This window comes from Phocoena sinus, chromosome 2, assembly GCF_008692025.1.
Source record: "Phocoena sinus isolate mPhoSin1 chromosome 2, mPhoSin1.pri, whole genome shotgun sequence".
In the NCBI taxonomy this organism is placed as follows: domain Eukaryota; kingdom Metazoa; phylum Chordata; class Mammalia; order Artiodactyla; family Phocoenidae; genus Phocoena; species Phocoena sinus.
The window spans coordinates 33,283,602-33,303,666 of record NC_045764.1 but is presented as its reverse complement, the minus strand read 5'-3'; the positions used below and the strand labels follow the sequence as shown (position 1 = coordinate 33,303,666).

At 49.3% G+C, this 20,065-nt stretch overlaps 1 protein-coding gene and 1 pseudogene across 6 annotated transcripts in view; both read right to left on the bottom strand.

The window, feature by feature from the left end:
* Positions 1–1,618: 1,618 nt before the first annotated feature.
* Positions 1,619–2,678, bottom strand: LOC116749198 (annotated as a pseudogene).
* Positions 2,679–11,282: 8,604 nt separating this feature from the next.
* The window catches only part of FAH (fumarylacetoacetate hydrolase), a 35,933-nt gene continuing 27,150 nt past the window's right edge, over positions 11,283–20,065 (bottom strand). For 2 of the 6 annotated variants that reach the window (XM_032620389.1, XM_032620433.1), the window contains 2 exons: positions 19,400–19,517; positions 11,283–11,530 (listed from right to left, as the gene is read on the bottom strand). In XM_032620389.1, the coding sequence (XP_032476280.1) occupies positions 11,451–11,530; positions 19,400–19,517 (198 nt within the window). In that variant the 3' untranslated portion in view covers positions 11,283–11,450. Of the gene's footprint in view, positions 11,531–11,559; positions 11,789–12,148; positions 12,940–14,466; positions 18,245–19,399; positions 19,518–20,065 lie in introns of those variants that run through there. The other 4 variants (XM_032620407.1, XM_032620416.1, XM_032620426.1 and 1 more) reach the window with 4 other exon arrangements.

The following is a 20,065-nucleotide window of genomic DNA, read 5'->3' as shown; positions in this document are numbered from 1 at the left end:
AACAAATTCAATAAAGACTTTAAAAATGGTCCACGTCAAAAAAAAACCTTTAAAAAACAAACAAACAAGAAACAAATGGGTTGTCTGGTTGAAGGTCACGTTTGTGAGATACGCTGAGATAAATGAAACACCACAAAGCGAGGAGGGCAGAGGTAGCTAATCCGTATGCAGAATACGAATCTATTCCCACCATCCTCCATGATGGAAGGGGTCCCGTGTAATCAACTTGCCAGTGGTGGCTGGCCTGTCTCGCACGACCCATCCCTCGGGAAGGATGCCGTGCATCAGGGGCTGGGCATTGGCTTAATCCTGGGCAGGGTGCATACCCAGAAGTGATGGAAACCAGCCAGGTGGGCCATAGTGAGGGTAAGCCCATGTTGTTAAACCCATGTACAGCCTCCATCCCTTCCACTACAGTCACTTTGTTCACAGTACCACTGAGGACACACCAGAGTGGAGAGGGGAAGGCCTCCTCAGGTTGGGTCATGGTGTCCACCTGACTCCTGACAGCCTTCTCTGCAATGGATACCTTTTGACAGGCATTTAGGTGGCACATGAATATCTTCACATTCAGGGCTCCTTCAGAGACATCCTTCTACATACATCTCCTCAAGACTGCCTTGAGTCCTCTCTTCCAATCTTACTGCAGTTGGGTCAGCACTCTGATTCTCCTACTGGGGAAAGTCAGAAGCTCCTGACAGCATCTTTATCTGCCACAGACACTTCCTGTACCATTGGGTCTGCTGGGTCTTAAGGCTCAATTGATCAGGTAGCTTTCGTCACAGCCTGAACCGTTCTAGAGCCCTTGATTGCTCTGGGTCCCATTCCGAACCAGCAGTCTTATGACGTACCAGGTAAATGCAGCAGAGTGGCACACACAAATGTGCTCCACATTGCCTCAAAAACCCGAAGAGGCCCATCATCCATGGAGCCTCTTTCTTCATGATGGATGATGCAAGGAAAAGCAAGGTTTCTCACCCAAGAGGGAATGTCCCAACATGCCCCCGACTGCTGGAACCCTAGAAAGTTCTCCAATATGGCAGGCTCCTGGACTTCCATAGGGGTTTTCTCTCACCCTCTGGCAAGCATGTGCTACGTGTGGTCCTTGCTAGTTCACCAGAGCCGGTTAGCATAATGTCATGTATATAATAGACACCCATGAAGTTCTGTGGGTTGTTAAGGTGATCAGGGCCCCTACAATACAACAGAGAGAAGGAAAATGGCAATTCCCTGAGGTAATGCAATTAAGGGGTACCACTGTCCCCTGCCCGATGAAGGTGAACTATTTTTTATTATCTTCATTTTTTTTTCCTAAAGTAAAAATTCAGTTTATTCATCTGTTTACGACACAGCACTCAGAAGGCAAAGTGTTTCACATCATAGATTTCACTTCCAACTCCTTGGAATGTTCATTTCTTTGACTATAAAGAGAGACTAGATTGGAAAGCCAGGTAATGCTTAGGCAGCTAAACTAAGGATGGAGCGGGTGGGGTGGGCAGTGCTAACGTCATCCTCCCAGGGATGGGCACAAGGGGACTGTTAGCCACAAGCTGATTGTGTAGAACTGTTAGCTGGGAGCGCGGAGCAGCCATCCTGGACCCTTGGGCCATCACGGGCTTCAGTCATCCCTACCACACAGGTACAGCGGCGCTTTCTGGTGGTCGCCTTTGGTGTCTTGCTGAATGTAATAGTACAGGGACTTGCCATACTTTTTCTTGAATTCAGGTCTAATTTTCAACATGTCCACTTCACTGTGGGAGGTCAGGATTCTAATCAGGACCTTATCGTGAGTGCCCTTGCCCTTCATGGAGTTGTGCAGTCTGTCAGCAAAATACAGGGGCTTGGTCTGAATGCACTGGACTCGGTTCAGGAAGGCATTTTCCAGGTCTCCTCTGACCTCCTTCTTGATGCTCCCCAGCATGTCATAAGGGCTGTAGCCCTTCAAATACTTTCTGGAGGTGACCCACGCTCCACTCGGTCATGACGCTGATCCACTTGGGAACATTAGTTCCTCTCCTCTTCATGCCAGCATCACAGAGATCCCAGGCACCTTGGTCAATCAGTTCATAATCAATGACATAGCCATCCTCTGCTCTTTGACCCTTCGCAAGGGCAATCATCAGCTTGCGGAAGTCACCAGATGTGTCGGAAATGATATCCTTCCCCAGATCGGTCTCGTACGTTTCCTTGTAGACTCTGTTGATTTCCTGTAGCTCTTGGTTGGTCCTTGAGCAGATGATCTCAATGAGGGAGTCCTCATCGGTCCCCAGCCCCTTCATGGAGGCTTTCAGATCGGAAGCGTCACACTGAGCAGGTGTTTTCAATAGGCCCAAAATCACTGTCTCTGGGTAGCTGGACAAGGCTGCCTTCAGTACTTATGCAAGTTCCTTTTTGGTCCTTCTCTGGTGGGCGAAGGCAATATTCTGTCTCTGTTCATTGCTGCCGTTAGTCAAAGTGTTAATGATGGTGACCTCATCCACACTTTTAGTCTTGATGGGCGTTTCAATGTTCAGAGCGTCCCGCTCAACATCAAAGTTGGTGTATGCTTTGACTGACCCATATGCACTTGGAGGTGTGGCGTGATCACCCTCCAGGCTGAGCTTGCAGAGAATTTCATGAACGGTAGACATTTTGAGAGAAGCTGGGCTGGGTGCAGTGTGCTGCGAGCGTCCCCAGATGCGGAACCTACTATCTTTATTGATTGGGATGCAGTAGGAAGTATTTTCTGGTGCAGTGGCTCTCAAACTTTAGCGTGCGTGCATCGGAATCACCTGGGAAGCTTGAGAGAGAATAACCTACACTGAGCCCTGGCTGCTCTTCCCTGCCAACAGATCTTAGGCATGGCCTACCGAGTGCTCCAAAACCAACTCTCTAACTTCGAATACTTCAGAAAGGGGATCAGAGTGTCTGTCACCGATGCCCCTTGGGCTTCTTACAAAGTCTGGCCCACTATCTCTCCTCCCTTCTGCACCAAGGACGGGGTGACCTTGCTAAGTTCTGTTGTACTCCCTTCTCCAAGAAAAGGAGTGCCCTCTGGCCCTAATACAATAATTAAGAGGGACCACAGAACTCAGAAGCCTTCAGCCTAACTACACAGGGAAGCAGCTGGTTGACACATGCCTCCCCCTCATAATTACACTCCGTAGTATCAGCCAGCCTCATTTCATAACAGTCAGCCCATCAAATGGGGAAATGTTGGGTTTCACCCTGATGGGAGAATGGGGGCTCTGGCTTCCTATGAATATATGCTAAGGAAAGAATGACCCCAGAGGGCTAAGAGATGGGATGACACCCAGCAGGCTGAAATTTGGGCTCCATAAGCAGTGCTTCAATGACCATTCTTATGCACATGACTTTTTCCTTCTCTTAGATTACCAAATACAGCTCTAAGATTATTTGAAAGAAGAGCTTCGTGTTGCGCTCATAGCTGTGAAACAGGGAACTCCTTGATGCAACGCCACACACATTTATGAGCAGCTACTGTTTAATGGGGGGTTTGGACACAAAGATGAGTCAAGCACAGCCCTGCTCTTAAGAAGCTCACTTCCATGGGTCAAAATCAAAGTTCCAACCACTGTTCCACAATTTGCCAGCCTCAATGTTAAATTTCATGAGGTTGATAGTGGCACTGTGGTTATGTAAGAAAATATCCCTGTGCGCAAAGTGAGAGAGTAGCGTTGACATACATACACTACCAAATTGTCAAATTGGTAGCTAGTGGGAAGCAGCTGCCCTAGCACAGGGAGATCAGCTCGGTGCTTTGTGTCCACCTAGAGGGGTGGGATAGGGAGGCTGGGAGGGAGATGCAAGAGGGAGGATATATGGGGATATATGTATACATATAAGCTGATTCACTATGTTATACAGTAGAAACTAACACAATATTGTAAAGCAATTATACTCCAATAAAGATGTTAAAACATAAATAAATAATAAACAAATAAATAAATAAAATAAACATTAAAAAAAAAAGAAAATATCCCTGTGCTAAGAATACACTCGGAAGTATTTAAGGATAAAGGACCATAATATATGTAAATTACCCTTAAATGGTACAGAAAAACTAGTCTGAGTATATACATTTACATATATCATATTGGAGAGTATAAACATATGTGCATGTAAAGAGAAAAAGCGCAAATAACACAGCAAATGGGGTAAAATGTTAACACTAGTTAAATATGGCCAGAGACTTCTGGTGTGGTCTTTATATGGTGTTCTTTATACTATCCTAATTCTTGCAAGTTTTCTGTAAGTTTGAAATTATTTCCAAATAAAAAGATTTGTTTTAATGGTAATAAAATGTTACCATTTCTCAAAAAAACCCCAAGAAACACCACAATTTGCCAGGCTGAGAAAAGTGTTGCCCTAGAAGTTCAAAGTTGCGGAATCCAGTCTCAGCTCTGCCACTCACTAGCTATGTGAAATGAACAAGTCTCTTCTCTTATACAAAAACTATCAGAGACAGTGGGGGGTCCAGAGATGGAGGTGAAGAAGCAATAGTGCCTTTAGGCTTGGGGAATAGGCGGGCTTTCCCTGGGATCCATGCCCCGGAGGGCTCAGCATATCACAAACACACACACACAAATGAAGATATTCAAGAGCACGCGGGCCCCTCTCCCCTTGGGACTCATCCTGATGCGGCCCCACCTGTATCCTACGTAACCTTTCAAGAGTAATACTGCCCAGGCCCCAGGGGAACGCCTCTTCACACCTCTGGGCTGCGTCCACAAAATTAGTGCCCCCGTGAATACCACATAGCCGTGTGGTGGGTCACTGCCAGCGCTGGCGATGGGGGCGTCCTCCCTCCTGCGGGGGGGCGGGGGAGTGAAAGCACTTTGGTAAGAGACTGATTGGGTCACTCAATACTTCCTCCTAGCATGGATGCAACTGATTCTTGCCCCAACCTGTGTCATTTTTCAGTTCTACCCAAAATTCATTTTCTTGATTGTTTTCCAATTCGTGGCTCTGGCACGGGATTCACAACAGCTGCACATGACAATTAGGGCACATTTTGCAATGTTAACTAATTCATATTAATTTATATGTACATAAGTCTCGACGTAACATAAATGGAGCGTGATACTAATCCTTTACTTTGGCAACCAGGTGGACACTGAACGCTAGGATTATAAATAGTTTTATTTTTATAAAAAGCACTTAATAGGATGTAATCGAATTAAAAAAAATAAATTTAAACATTTCAACTTGATTTAAATAAGCTTGATATGAAATGCTGATGTTCTTTAATTATAATTTGTATCTTGTCTTTTCATTTTAATAGATAATTTTGAATGTCAAAGAAAAATAACTGGAAATGAATATAAAGTAAATTTTTCAATTTTTAACATTTAAGGTGTTGATGAAAATATTTACATTTCATATACTTTGAGTATAACTCAATTTACTTTGTAATCATTTACATTAGTCTGTCAATAAAACCCAAATTATGTGAAAAACTTGATTAAGATAGGATAATTAGTGATTCTAATGAAATTAAGGCAAGAAAAACTAACTTAAAAATAAAATTTTATTTTAAAAATATTGATATAGCAATTCACGAATTTGTACATCTTTAACCCTCATTCCAACATCACCAGCCCATCAACACTCTTCAAGTGCAATGATAATTATATTCATTTATATTTGATATTTTGCCAGTTTTCAATCATATAAAAACTGTAGCTTTGCAAATATTTTTGTTTGTAATTATGAAATGTGTATGCCAAGGTAGGAGAATAGAGAGTATTAACAGTTTTTAGCTTCACTTGTATCTCTTAAATATTGAGACATAAGTGGGTCTCCATGTGTATTCCTTGGCCAAGCAGGGGTGGACTTATTGAATAAACATAATCCCTGTTCCCAATAATCTCCCAGATATTCATTCATTATTTAACAAGTATATATTGAGTGCCTACTCTGTGCTAGGTTATGAAGAACTTTCCCATGAGCAAAAGCTGACTCTGCCCCCAGGAGCTTAAAATCTAATGAAGACAGACATTGCCTCAAAAATCACAGACAGCAATAGTGTATTCATCTCTGGGATCGAGTCCTTTTGTAGACACAGAGATGTTCCATCCAGATCCCGCTTCAGAAAGGTCTTATTGTTCCAGCTTTTATGTGCTGTTGGCAGAGAGCCTCAAAATAAGACTGGCCCCAGTCTTATTTAGTTTCTCTCTAAGAGCAGAAAAAAAAACAAAGCCAAACAGACAAAACAGACCCTTCAAGCAACCATCATTTGTAACCATCTCCCATAGATCGGTAGTTCTTTGAGTAACTTTCTGCCTCTCCCTCAGCCTTGGGTATCAGAGAGGACAGAGAGAGAGAGATACACAGAAAACAAAGTCTTACTGTGGAATGCAACCCTGACACATTAATTTTTCTGGGGTTGCTAAAAAGGAACACGCTCCCAAACTAAAGAAAGAAAAGAAAATTTTAAATGTAAACACTTTGGAGGTCCATTTTGGTATTGAGACTCTTTGAGATAATTATTAATTATGATACTTAAAATCCTAAAGTTCCCGGACTTCCCTGGTGGCCCAGTGGTTAAGAACCCGTGCTTCCAATGCAGGGGGCGTGGGTTCAATCCCTGGTCGGGGAAGATCCCACATGCTGACGGGTGGAGCAAAACCAAAAAAATCCTAAAGTTCCCTTGCCCTTCAAAAAACATTATCTTGGCCGAATCCACCCTCATCCTCAGAATAGCTCCGAATGGCTTTTTATTTATTTATTTATTTATGTTTGGCTGTGTTGGGTCTTCGTTTCTGTGAGAGGGCTTTCTCTAGTTGCGGCGAGTGGGGGGCCACTCTTCATCGCTGGTGCGCGGGCCTCTCACTATCGCGGCCTCTCATTGCGGAGCACAGGCTCCAGATGCGCAGGCTCAGTAGCTGTGGCTCACGAACCCAGTTGCTCCGCGGCATGTGGGATCCTCCCAGACCAGGGCTCGAACCCGTGTCCCCTGCATCGGCAGGCGGATTCTCAACCAATGCGCCACCAGGAAAGCCCTGTAAATGGCATTTTAAGGTAAACCAGCGTGAGTGAGCAGGCGCAGGGCAGGGAAGTCCCATGGTGAAAGCGACAAGGCTCCTCTTCCCTTGCTCCCCACCCGCCCAGGGCAGGGTCTCCTGGGCCCTGGTACCCCGTGCCTGCCAGGCCCAGGGCAGTGGCCACGCCCGTGAGTCCAGCGAAGCCCTCTGACACCCTCCAGCAGGCCGCATCCTGGCAGAAACATCACTAGGTTTGCTCCTCCTTTTCAAGTGAAGTTTAAAATAGATTCTAGGGCTCCCCTGGTGGCGCAGTCGTGAGAGTCCCGCCTGCCGATGCAGGGGATACGGGTTCGTGCCCCGGTCCGGGAAGATCCCACATGCCGCGGAGCGGCTGGGCCCGTGAGCCATGGCCACCGAGCCTGCACGTCCGGAGCCTGTGCTCCGCAACGGGAGGGGCCACAACAGTGAGAGGCCCCGGCGTACGCAAAAAAAAAAAAAAAAATTCATCATGGGCCACTGGTTAAAACAGGAAGCTGAATGAAGTATGAATTAATAAGGAAGATACAGTGATAATTACAGCCAATTTGCCGTGGTATGTTCATCACCAGATCTGTCATGCTCCAGCTATTTGATCAAACGTCTCTAGCTCTTAACAAACCATTGTTAGAAAGAGAAGATTTGGCCATGAAAGCATTTTGTCTATTTCATTACCATTATACACAGGTAGGTTTCAGTGAGCTCGGTTCCCGAACTAGACTATTAAATTCACTTCTCATCTGGAGCTGGCAATGGGAATTTTGAGATCGAGGCTGGAAAACAAAGAGGCTCATGTTGCTGAAGGTTAAGGGAAAGTAATCGTTGGAGAAATCGCACGCCAGACCCCCTATTAACATCCACCCTGTGTGTGTCTCAGACTCCAGGCCAGATCCAGCGGGTTCATCCAGCATCACCAGCCCCTAAGCCCATTAAAGGCACGGTGAGGGGATAAAAAATGTGATCTCCATAGCTGGCGTCCAGCTGTCTCTGGTACCAGCGGGCAAGTGGATTGATGATTTTAGATGACTTTTGCCCACGACCCAGGGACCTCTGGTGAAGATCTGCCACGTGCAATCGCTCTTTAGGTGTAGGTGAGGAAAACAAGATGGGTCACTCATGCATGCTGATGCCAGGAGATAGAGCTAAGGGAACAATCCCAAACACAAGGTGGGGAACAGAGATTTCAGTGGAGCAAGCAGGAGCTGAGGTGGCCCTGGGAACACAGCCCACAGGAATTCAGAACAAACCCAAGGAAGACTTCGGTCTTCCAAATTCAGAGAATACGTGTTTGGACCAATCTTATCTAGACAGTAGGCTCTGGGAGACCCTGGTGACTCTACAGCAAGTCCCCTACTTACGAACTTTCAAGTTGTGAACTTTCAAAGATGCGACCGTGCATTTGCATGTCCAATCACGTTGTTAGTCCACGTGTCTGGAGTATATTGTCACGTGCGTGCATCCTCTACAAGTGGTGGTGCTTTTGTGTACTTTACTGTACAGTACTGTAGAGAGCACAGTAGTACAGTATCTTTATTTCAAGCCCAGGATGGCTGGAAGCAAGTGAAAAGCAGCAGTGTACAGCCGATTGTGTTAGGTGAGCACCTAGGCTAACTTTGTTGGACTTTCGAACAAATTGGACTACGAACGCACCTCGGAACTCATTCGTATGCAGGGGACTTACTGTACAGGATTTCCACTGAAATCAGCAAAGCATTGAAGACCATGGCCCCCAGGGCGCAGCTTCATGGAATAAAATCAGCTGTGCAAGACAGTTCAGCCTCAGGGCACGATGCTTCCCAGCCTGTGTGTGGCAGAGACTACGAGCTGCACCCACCCCCGAGGATTCATTCTCCCCTTCTTCTTTAGCAGTCGAGCTCCGATTTTAAGCTGAGGAAGCAATGTGTTTAGTTAAAAGACTATATTCCCAGCCTTCCTTGCAATGAGGTGTGGTCTTGTAGTATGGGGTTCCCAGGAAGGCTGCTCAAAGGGTACCTAACTCATCTAGGAGGAGGGCCCTTCAGCCCTTCATTCCCCCAACCCTCACCTCTTTAATTTTTCTTTCTGCAAGCCTGGAACTTGGGTGTATTGGCTGGAGCTCCAGCAGCTTTTTGCACCATGCAGTGACCTTGAGGTTGAACCCCATGTGCCTCAGCACCCTGGGTCCCTAATGACACTGTGAAGTTGCCATACAAACTCCGGACTTCCTGGCTCCAAAATGCTTTTAGGTGAGAAAGAAATACCTTAATGTTCCTTAGAATTGATAAACATGCTCCACTCTCAGGTCTTGCACTGGCTGGACCCTCTGCCTGGAGCACTCTGCCCCAGATGTCCATATGCCTTGATCCCTCACTTTCTTCAGCTGTCTAGCAAAAAAGCACTAAGAACCAGAGGCACTAAGGCCTTCTCTGACCACCCGGTTTATAACGGCACCCATTGTCCCCCATTGTTCCATAGAATCTATCGCCATCTGTCATAGTGTACCGGAAGTGGGGTCCGGCCGCTAGCCCTCAAAGCCAATGAAGAGCAAGGTTGGTGGAAAGGAAAGTTTGCTTTACTCTGGATACTGGGGGTGGGGGTGGAGGGCGGACTCCTGTCCTAAGGCTGACTCCCCCGAACCGACAATCAGGGGGCAAGAGCTTTATAGACAGAAGGAGGGGGCTACATGCAGAAACAGCTCTGACAGTCATCTTGAAACTGGTCATCGGTGGTCTGACCACCATCATGTTGATGGTTTTAAGCACAGTTAATCTTCAGGTTCCAGGGTTGGTTTGTTTCCATTTTTTGAGGCCAATTCTCAGAATTGTGGCAGTTTATGTCATGGCTACAGTCTGGTCATCAGGTAGTTAACTTCTCCACCTGGTGTGGGTTTCAGTATCTATAGACAGCTCACAGGATATGGCTCAGAAAATTATCTATAGCCCTTGAGAAGGAACTAAAGGTCCTTGACTATGCTTAATGACTAAACTATTATTATCTGGTCTCCTTTGACTGTTTTCCTTTGTTTATGCATTTTCTCACTTCTCTGATTAAACTTATCCTTTGGCTAAAGTTTTTCCACAGACAGAAGGCAGGAGGAGAACATGGGGGGGAATAGACCATGGGGTCCTGCTCCGTTTCAATAGTACGTATCTTTTCCTTGCCCACTTGTTTCCCGTCCATCTCCCTCCGCTAGGAAGTAATCATCGCAGGGCGCAAGGACACCACAAGTCACAGCTATTCTGTGACTGCCGCACCTCTTGTGCCTGGTACAGTACCTGGCACAGAGAAGGCACTCAATAACGATTTGGTGAATAAATGAATGAATGACTAGCGTGATCTAATGGGCAGGCTCCGCAGGCTCAGTCATCCTCCCGGGCCCTGGTGTGGGGTCCATTAGGCCCAAGATGTGTCACCAGGCATCCTCTTCCCCTGTGGTCACCAGGAACCAGGCTGCCTGTCTGCAGCGGGCAGGGCAGAGGAGATGGGGCAAGGCTCACTCTCCTGACTCTGGTGGGCTTGCAAGGGGAGAGAAAGCAAGCCCCTGGCCCTTTTCCTGGCCTCTCACAGTTCAGGTGTGTGAACCCTTGACTTGGGGGCTCAGCCAAAGGTTCATAATGTGCTGATACGGCTACAGGGCCCCTTGAACCAAGTCTGCACCCCACGTACATCCATCAGTCGGGCCCCAAGAAATACTGAACGTGAGGGGTACCATGGTGCGTAAATTTATGTGCCAACTTGGCTGAACCATATTTGATCAAACATCAGTGTAGATGTGGCTGTGAAGGTAGATTTCAGGTGAGATTAACATCTAAGTCAGGGGACTTTGAGTAAAGCAGATTATCCTCCATAATATGGGTGGGCTTCATCTAGTCTGCTGAAGGCCTTAAGAGAAAAAAGCCTGATCTCCCTGGAACTGGGGATTCTCCAGCAGACCACCTTCAGACTCCAACTGTAGCTCTTCCCCGGGTCTCGAGCCTGTGGCCCACCCTGCAGATTTTGGACTTGCCAGCCTCTACAATCACATAAGCCAGTTCCTTAAAATAAATGTCTCTCTCTGTATACACATCTACTTGGTCGCATTTCTCTGGAGGACTCTGAGCTGATACAAGTGCCATTCTTTCTTCCGTGTTCCAGAGAATACTGGGAGCTCTAGAATGTCTGAGGAGGAACAGCAGACCCTCAGCCTCACTAATAAAAACCAGAAAACGAATTAATGAATGTCTCTCAAGGAAGCGGTACACACCTTGACCCACTGGGTCAAACCAAGAACACGAGGAGACGTTGCGCACTCAGAGCCGTGCCAGGCCCAGATGGAGAGGGAGCACGATGGCTTTATTTATTACTGAATGAAGAACCAGGGCTGCGGCCTCATTGGGGCCCCTGGTCCCCCGCAGGGAGGTGGAGAGGGCAGTGCTCAAGGCTTGTGTTTCCAGGAAGGCAGAGAGAACCTCAGGCCGCTGAGAGGGCCGGCAGCACTTTTCCCACACACTGGCCAAAGCCAATGCGGTACCCGTCCCCCTGGCACTGTCCTGCAACAGAGGAGGACAGGGGTCAGCCACGAAGCCGCTGGGCTCAGGGGAACCAACGCCCAAGCGGCCACGGTGCCGGTCAGCACACAGCTGGGCCCAAGGCAGGAAGGCGCCATCCGAATGACAAACGTATTTTCGACAGAAAAACCACCTTCTCCAGAAGCTGGGCAGAGCTACAGGTGCACCGAGATGGAACTCCAGGCCCGCCCTACTGTCAGGGACCCTCACAAGCGGTGCAAGGATGGCACCTTGGCTTTCCTGAGAGGTAAAGCAATAGGTATAGGTCAACTCTCCCTAAGTAACTCTGAGTTCAAATCCTAGGCTTGCTAATTAGCCTGAGGCTAGACTGACTGGGTTCAAAGCCTGGCTCTTCCACCTACTGGCTCCATGACCTTGAGTCCCCTTGGAACTCAGTTTCTTTTCTTTTCGTTGTTTTTTTTACTTTTAATATTTATTTATTTGGCTGCATCGGGTCTTAGTTGTGGCACGTGGGATCTTCATTGTGGCATGCAGGCTCCTTTAGCCTAGTTGCAGCATGTGGGATCTAGTTTCCTGACCAGGGATCAAACCCGGGTCCCCTGCATTGGGAGTGTGGAGACTTTACCACTGGACCACGAGCGAAGTCTCTGGAACTGTTTCCTCATCTGTGAAATGGATCTAATGATAGTACTCACTGCGTAGGGCTGTTGCAAAGATGATATGAGTTAATACACAGAGAACTCCAAAAGAGTGCCTTGCCCAGGGGAAATGCCCAGTGTCAGCTACAATGATGATTATAAGCTGGGGGATTAGGGGCAACTCGTTTAACCTCTGAGCTCAGCCCCCTTGTCTGCAAATGGGAATAGCAATCCTTACCTCTCAGGGTTGTAAGGATTCGATGAAACATGTGGCTGAAGCCCTAGCATGACATGTCTCCCAGAGCAGATGTTAAACAAATTCACTCAATTCCATTTCAACAGAAAGGCAGAGAGGAGGAGGCCCTTGTCCCTGGACCTGAGAAGGGTCCACTGAGTGGGAGCAGCTGTCTGAGTCAGAGCAGACAAGTCTATGAGGAGCTGGGAGAGCAGCATGGAGGAAACAGGAGCAGAAAGGAGGGAACATCGGAGCTGGGACTCGACAGGTGGATACGAGTTCACCAGGGGGGACACAATGAAAAGGGTGTGCCAGACAGAGGGAACAGCGTGTGCAAAGACACGGAGACCAAGGCGAGAGATGCACGAGGTGCATTTATTCAGTGAAGCTGTTGTGTGGGGTCCCCTGAGAAGCCAGATTACAGGGTGTTCTTAGAAGCCACGTGAAGGAGTTTGAACCTTTTCCTGAGGGCACTGAGGTGACTCAGGAGTTTTCAGCAAGACAGTGAAAGCTGTGTTTTACAGCTATGTTTTAAACAGCGCCCTCTCCAGTGGCCCCTAGAGAGAAGATAGATGGAAGCACATAGACTTATGAGTGTCAGGCCTATACAGAGGCTCCAAGGCTCCTCAGATCGAGATGCTTCTCAAGCACCATGAGCCACGGCAGTGCTGAGGTGACGGCCACCTGCCCATGACGAACACGAGGGCCACTGCAGGGGATGCCCGTGACCTTGAGTTACACAAAACACCAGACCCTCACCTGCTGAAGACGACTCCCAAACCTGGAGTTAGGCCTTCTGCTACCCAATGTGAAGAAGGGAAAGCAAGGAGTTGCAATATTCCCACAGCTGAGAGAAACAAATCGAAGCTCACTGCTGAGAGGACTCCCAGCCAACTGAACGCTGAGACCAAAGACATCTTTGGGAGATGGGGTCAGGGACGTCCCAATGAGCCCTTCCAGTGAGCCCAGGGACAGTCCTCACGGCCACCTGTAGCTCAATACAGCCTACCCAGCCTGTCTCCTCCCACTTCCTCCCACCTGCCCAGTCATCCCACCGGTCCTTCCCGTGAGGGCTGCTCTGACTGCTGGCCTTCTCTGGGGAGGTGGCAGCTTGGACACCAGCAACATCCCCAAACCAGCCCCTCGCCCTCCCCGGCATCACCGAGGCACATCCTTGCCACCCCAGTGCTGACCCTTAACACTCAGTGTCACCTTTTGTCCAGAGCGACACCCTTGCCTATTCTGTTTCATTATTTTTCCATCAGTCACTTTAGAATCTCAATGCTCAGAAATATTCATGTCCCTGGGGGGAAAAAAAGCCTATGGAAGCAAAACCTGGCAGAAATTCATCAATCATTTATCAAAGCAGCTCACTCCAAGCTGCATTTTTTTTTGTGTGTGTGGTACGCGGGCCTCTCACTGTTGTGGCCTCTACCGTTGCGGAGCACAGGCTCCGGACGCGCAGGCTCAGCGTCCACGGCTCACGGGCCCAGCCGCTCCACGGCATGTGGGATCCTCCCAGACCGGGGCACGAACCCACATCCCCTGCATCGGCAGGCGGACTCCTAACCACTGTGCCACCAGGGAAGCCCTAAGCTGCAGCATTTTTAAAGCGCCTTCTTCCTGGAGAGCTGCAAATACTGAGAGGGTGTCCTCCTCCCCACACCAACGCCGGGTGCTCTGTCGTTCACATTGCTCCTTCCTGCCCTGGGTTACAACAGAGCCACCCCCCCCCCCACCCCCAGCAAACAGCCCTGCCTGCTTCCTGAGAACAGATGCACGATTACATCCTGGTGGGAAAGCTGGCCACTTCCTCCCCATTTTACAGCTGCCAAGCAGATGGTCCACATGGGGTTTCTTAACATCAGAGACGACCTTTTGAGTCAGATGATTCTTTCTCATGAGAAGCTGTTCTGTCCACTTAGGATGTTTAGCAGCATCCCTGGCTGCCATTCGGAGACAGCCAGAACTGTCTCCAGATGTCGCCAAATGTCCCCCAAGGGGCAAAGCCACTCTGGTTGAGACCACTGGCCCAGAGGATGAAAAGTGAGGCTCTGCACCCAGCTGAGGAAGGTCTTTCCAGGCTCCCAAGCTGCTGCTCTCCAGTGCAGGGAGGAGAAGCTGGGGGCAGGTGCGTTCAGGCAGGGACAGAGGGCCTCGAGAGGCCAGAGCATGAGGAAAGTCTGCACCCAAGTCAGAGCGTGTCACCGAGCCCTGGGCAGAGGGGAAAAGCAGCTCCCTGCCTCCCTGGGTTGGGCTCCATCAACCATGGAAATGGAAGCGAAAAGTATACTCATCTCCTCTGGAATGTTATCTGATCTCACTGGCCCTTTCCTGAAATCTGACCCTCTGCCTATTCCCCAACTCCATCCCACCCATGGGACCGAGAATCCATAGCTACAGCCCAGTTTTCCAGCTTCCTGGAATGCCACGCCTGGGTGCACCCGTCACCTCCCAGAGGGAGGAGATCCCAAGGCCCAGAGCCAGGAGCCAGACCCAGCTGAGTTACTGGCAGAGCCAGGCCTGAAACCAGGGTTTCCTCTGCCACCAGAGCTTCAGGGGAGTCCCAACCGTATTATGTCACCGAATGAACCTAAAGGAAATGATCTGGGAAAGCAAATGGGAAGGGCTTGCAACTGTGCGGAAGTGAAGGTGGTGAGCTTTGCACTCCAAGGGAGTTGGTTGCATTCCAGGGCTGCCACCTGCCAGCTGTGTGATTCTGGTCCAGCTACTTCCCCTCTCTAGACCTCCAGTGGTTCATCTATAAATCAGAGTAATAGCACCATGGGAATTAGACGTGATAATGCAGGTAAAGTGCCATGCACGGTACCTAGCACACAGTAGGCACACAATAAATTGCTATTGCGTTACTGTTGTCTTCATCGTGGTTTTCTTGTGTTTCAGCTGAAGACTGTTTTAGTTAATGATTTTGAATAGCTTTAGGCTAGACTTCTGGTTCGAGATAGGGCATCATTCTATATATTAACACTTTCCTTTTCTTATATTCCTATGGAAATGGTCAAAGCAATACAGATATAAGGGAGAAGTCTGCGGCAACACTAGAATCAAGAATGGAAATACTAAAAAAGATGGAACTTGTGTTGGGCGTTAGAAGACATGAGGATTGAGAATGGTGGGAGGGGAGGAGGGCGTGCCAGGCAGCAGGAACAGCCCACATGCCTGGCGTTGGCAGTGGGTGCTCTGTTCTGTAGACAGAGGAGGCCTCCTCGTCCAAAAGGTTGGCCAAGGCTGGAGCACAGGAGCGGATACCATTGGTTGGGCTGGGGCTTTTGGTCTCCCAGAAGTGAGAACCGACATGACGTATTGGTTTAAGAGCACAGACCCTGGAACCCAACTGCCTGGGTTCAGATCCTGGTTTCTACACTTTATCATTCCAGTGGTTAGAAACGGATTTGGGGAATAGTCGCCCATGATGAGAGAGCAGGGAGATGACACGGTGGCATCTGAGCGGGTACAGCCAGAGGAGTAGGAAGAAGGCTGGATGGCTTCTAGCAAGAGGGTGGCTCACCCGGATCAGGTGCCAGAGGGGTCGTGGCAGGTGAGGGCACAGCACTCCGCCCACTGTGGTGACCTCAGCAAAGGCAACCCAGCTGACACGCCCATGCCCCCCGTCCACCTCCCCACACGCGAGCACAGAGCTCAAGTCTCAGCCACATTCACTCCCTAGAATTTGGCAGGCATCTCCTTCAGTGTGAAATCTCTTCTTGTTTGTTTTTTTGTTTGATTAATATATAACTTATACCTCTTCTATTGCCAAATTGTAATTTTTATTCTTGTTCCAGGGAATTCCACCAATCCATTCCCGTTTCCCTCTTTTCTTGCCAACATGTCCATCTTCAGATCCAAGGAATTGCCTTTCTCTGCATTTCTCTGCCTGGCCGTAAATCCTTCTGGAGCAAAGGCGCTGTACACACACAAGTGACCCTCGCAGCATCCTGGCTCCGTCCTCACCCCTTCCTTGACTCAAATGCCAAGAACACATGTGAATCCCATCTGCCTGAGTACTCATCTCCTTTCTTCCAGGCCCTGGGCAGCTGCCGGGTCCACAGCGGCTTAGCTGGGGGCTTATACAACAGTGACAAGAGAGCTGAAGCCGTCATTTCCTCCTCTCCCATCCCATCTCCTTCCTTCCTTTCCTCAAACCAAAACTTCAGAAAACGCTTTCACTCGATCCACAGAACCACGACTGAGGACCTGCAGTAGCTCTGGCAAGAACTGTAGGACCTCTTGATCAAAGCTGGCAAGGGAATCAGAAGACCCGAACCCTATCCTGCTCCCTCAGTGTGTGAATTTCCGCCAATAACCTATCTCCAATCAACCTAAGTTTTCTACTCTGTAAAATCGGGGCAATGACCTTACCCAAGGGCTTCTGTGAGTATGAAACAGAATCATGGAATCGGACGTGGCTGTAACATGGTTGGCCCCCACAGATATTCAGGAACCGTTAGTTAAAACTGGTATTAGAAAGGGTATGATAGGGCTGTAGGAAGAGTAGGGGCAAAATGGGTACTTACTGGTTAATTTTGGGCATTATTTGCTGCTGTCTTGAGCTCTGCCTGCATCTTCTCTACTAAATCCACTTCATTTATTCAACCAACCAACAACCACACTGAACACCCACTATGTGGCTGGCACACAGTCAGACTGTAGAGAGAGGGAAGGTCTGGACCTTGTCCTCTAAGAACTCTGTAGTAGGCTGACTAATGCCCCCCAAAAGTATCAAATACTAAACCACGGAACCTGTGAATGTTACCTTATATGGTAATGTTTTTGCAGATGTGATTAAGTTAGGGATCTTAAGACAAGGAGCTTATCTGGGTGGACCCCAAATGCCATCACAAGTGTGTCATAAGAGAGAAGCAGAGGGACATTTGACGGACAGAAGCAGAGGAGGCAATGTGAAGACGGAGGTAGAGACTGGAGTGATGTGGACTCAAGCCAAGGAATGCCAGTAGCCACCAGCAGCTGGAAGCGGCAGGGACTGGATCCTCCCCTTGAACCTCTGGAACAAGTGTGGCCCTGACAACACCTGGACTTCAGACTTCTGCCCTCTAGAACCAAGAGAGAACACGTTTTTGTTTTAAGCCAGCAAGTTTGTGGTCATTTGTTCCAGCAGCCCTGGGAAACTAATACAAGCTCTTAGCTAAGCATGGAAACTGACGTGCGTACAATTAACCAGAATTCAGTGAGTTGCTCGTGGAGAGGACAGACTGGTTGTCCCTGAGCAACCAGAGAAGGCATCATTTAAACTGAGCCAGATTTAAGCTCAAAGGTCTGCAGGCAGTAGGGAAAGCAGGGTTATGGTTAGAATGAGGCTCAGTGGGGGGAACAGAATCAGATGAGGGAAGGGTATGAATTTATGACACAGGCGACAGGGCGCCACGAGAAAATCAGGAAGAGAAGAGTAACGGGGGAAAGCAGACCTGAAGATGATTTTCCAGGCACCATGAGCAGGATGGATTGCAGGGGGCTGGAGCGAAGCTGTGCAAGCAATCCAGACACAGAAGGATGGTGCTTGGAGCAAGCCAGCTGCACAGAGATGGCAGGACACTTCAAAGGGATGGCCGACAGGATGTGCAGATGAAATGGGTCCAAGGTCCCAGCCCACAGAGCAGAGAGTCAGCAGTACCAAGACAGGCGCAGGAAGTAGGGGTGACAATAGGACACAGGAAGGGAAATGTGTGGTCGGCAGGCAGAGACCAGGATGTGGAGAGCGAGTGCACAGGACGGGTGCCCCCTTAACCTGCCTGCAGGGCAGATGGGCATGGCTGATTCCCACGCTTCAGGTAGGGACTCCTATTAAGGAGGGGTCAGGATGCTGGGCTTTCTCAAAACTGGGTTCTGGAAAAAACAGCAATGACAATGAGGACAACGGTGAAGACCGTCACCAATTTTAAGCACTCACAAGGTACCCTGCACCTTGTTAGTCTCTTTAGATATTATGAAAGGCTTAAGAATTGGGGTTCTGAAGATAAGCTGCCTGGATGCGAAATCTGATTTCATGACTTACTGGTTGCAAGATCCTGGGCAAGTTATTTTCCCCCTGCTAGGCCTTCATTTTCCCACCTGTAAAATGCAGGTGCACCAGTGACAGTGGAACATGACCCCAGGGGGCAGATCCTGCACTTGCCTTGTTCACCCCTGAACCCCAGCATGGGAGTCACAGCAGCTGCTCCAGAAACGTCCCCTGAAGGAATAAACTGGTTCGTCTCATCCTTACAACCATGCTGTGAGGTTAACTACTGTATCTATCATTAACTCCATTTTAAAGATGAGGAAACTGAGTTCACAAAGGTTCAATAACTTGAGGAAGGTCACAGGGCCGGTGGGGATGTGGGAGCCCAACCTGCACCTGACCCTGAGTAGCGGTCTGCTGACCACGGTGGCACCTTCTTCTCCAGCAATGATATGTGGTGGACAGAACGATCCCCCAAGATGTAAGGAGTGCCCTGGCCTGACCTCCTCGGAATGGGCTGCTGGGAAATCTTGTCACTAACTCAGCCAGGTCATAAGGCACAGGGTCATAGGGCACAAGGTCATAGGACACAGGGTCTTTGCACTGCAGAGTCCAGAACAATGGGAACCTGCCATTATTTTAGAATTTCGCTCAGGGAGAAAGGAGACAAAGCGGGACTTCTGCAGTCTTTTTGGTTCGGGGAGACTCTGATTTAAAGTCCCTGGCAGGGACTTCCCTGGTCGTCTAGTGGTTAAGACTCTGCGCTTCCGATGCAGGGGGCGTGGGTTCGATCCCTGGTCGGGGAACTAAGATCCCACATGCCGCGCGGTGCAGCCAAAAGATTAAAAAAAATTTTTTAATTTAAACAAAAATAAAGTCCCCGGCAGCCAGGGTTGGGGCGAAGGCCAGTACAAGCAGACACAGACCTGGGACTGCCAGAGTGGGGATGAGTTGGGACAGATGGCTTCCTGGCCAGACGGTTAGGACAGCGCCCGCGGGCGAGGAGGAGAGAGGACGCCCACGGGCCCCGGCCCCCTCACCTGTGATGATGACTTCATCCCCGTCCAGCAGAAACTTCCTGGTCTGTCCATTCCCCACCTCTATGGCCCTCGTTCCCTTCCACGACAGCTCCAGCATGCAGCCAAAGCTCTCTGGCTCCTTCATAACGGGAAAGGGAGGAAGATGTGATATGTATTTACATCACGGTGAGCGTGGCGGATCTGGTGTGGGCAGTGGTTAGCAAGGTGGGGGCCGGGGGGGGCTGGGAAGGGGCGGGGGATCCCGCGGCCCTCAGAGACCCTGCCTCGGTGGGACCACTGCAGAAGTGTCCTCGAGGCCGGGCACTCTACCTGCCCTGCTCACTCCATCCAGGACGCGGAGGTGCGGGATGCTGGATGAGTGTGCCCAGGCCCCTCCTGCCAGGCCCCTGCCGGCTCCGGAGACTGCGGCTTACCCAGACGCTGTCGTGCCTGACCCCACCCACTGGGAAGAGATTCTCCATCAAAGAGCCTGCAGTCTCGACCTTGCGGGAAGTGACTGGTACACGCACCACCCAAAAGTCATCACCAATGGCTCGTGGAGGGGGGCTGGGGGGAATCAGTGGGCCACTCCTCCTGGGTGGGGGCACTGTGAGGTGGTGACAACCAGACACTATAGTGGCTTCCTGCGTGTGCCCCCGTGTCACTCTCACTCTCCCCCAGTACACA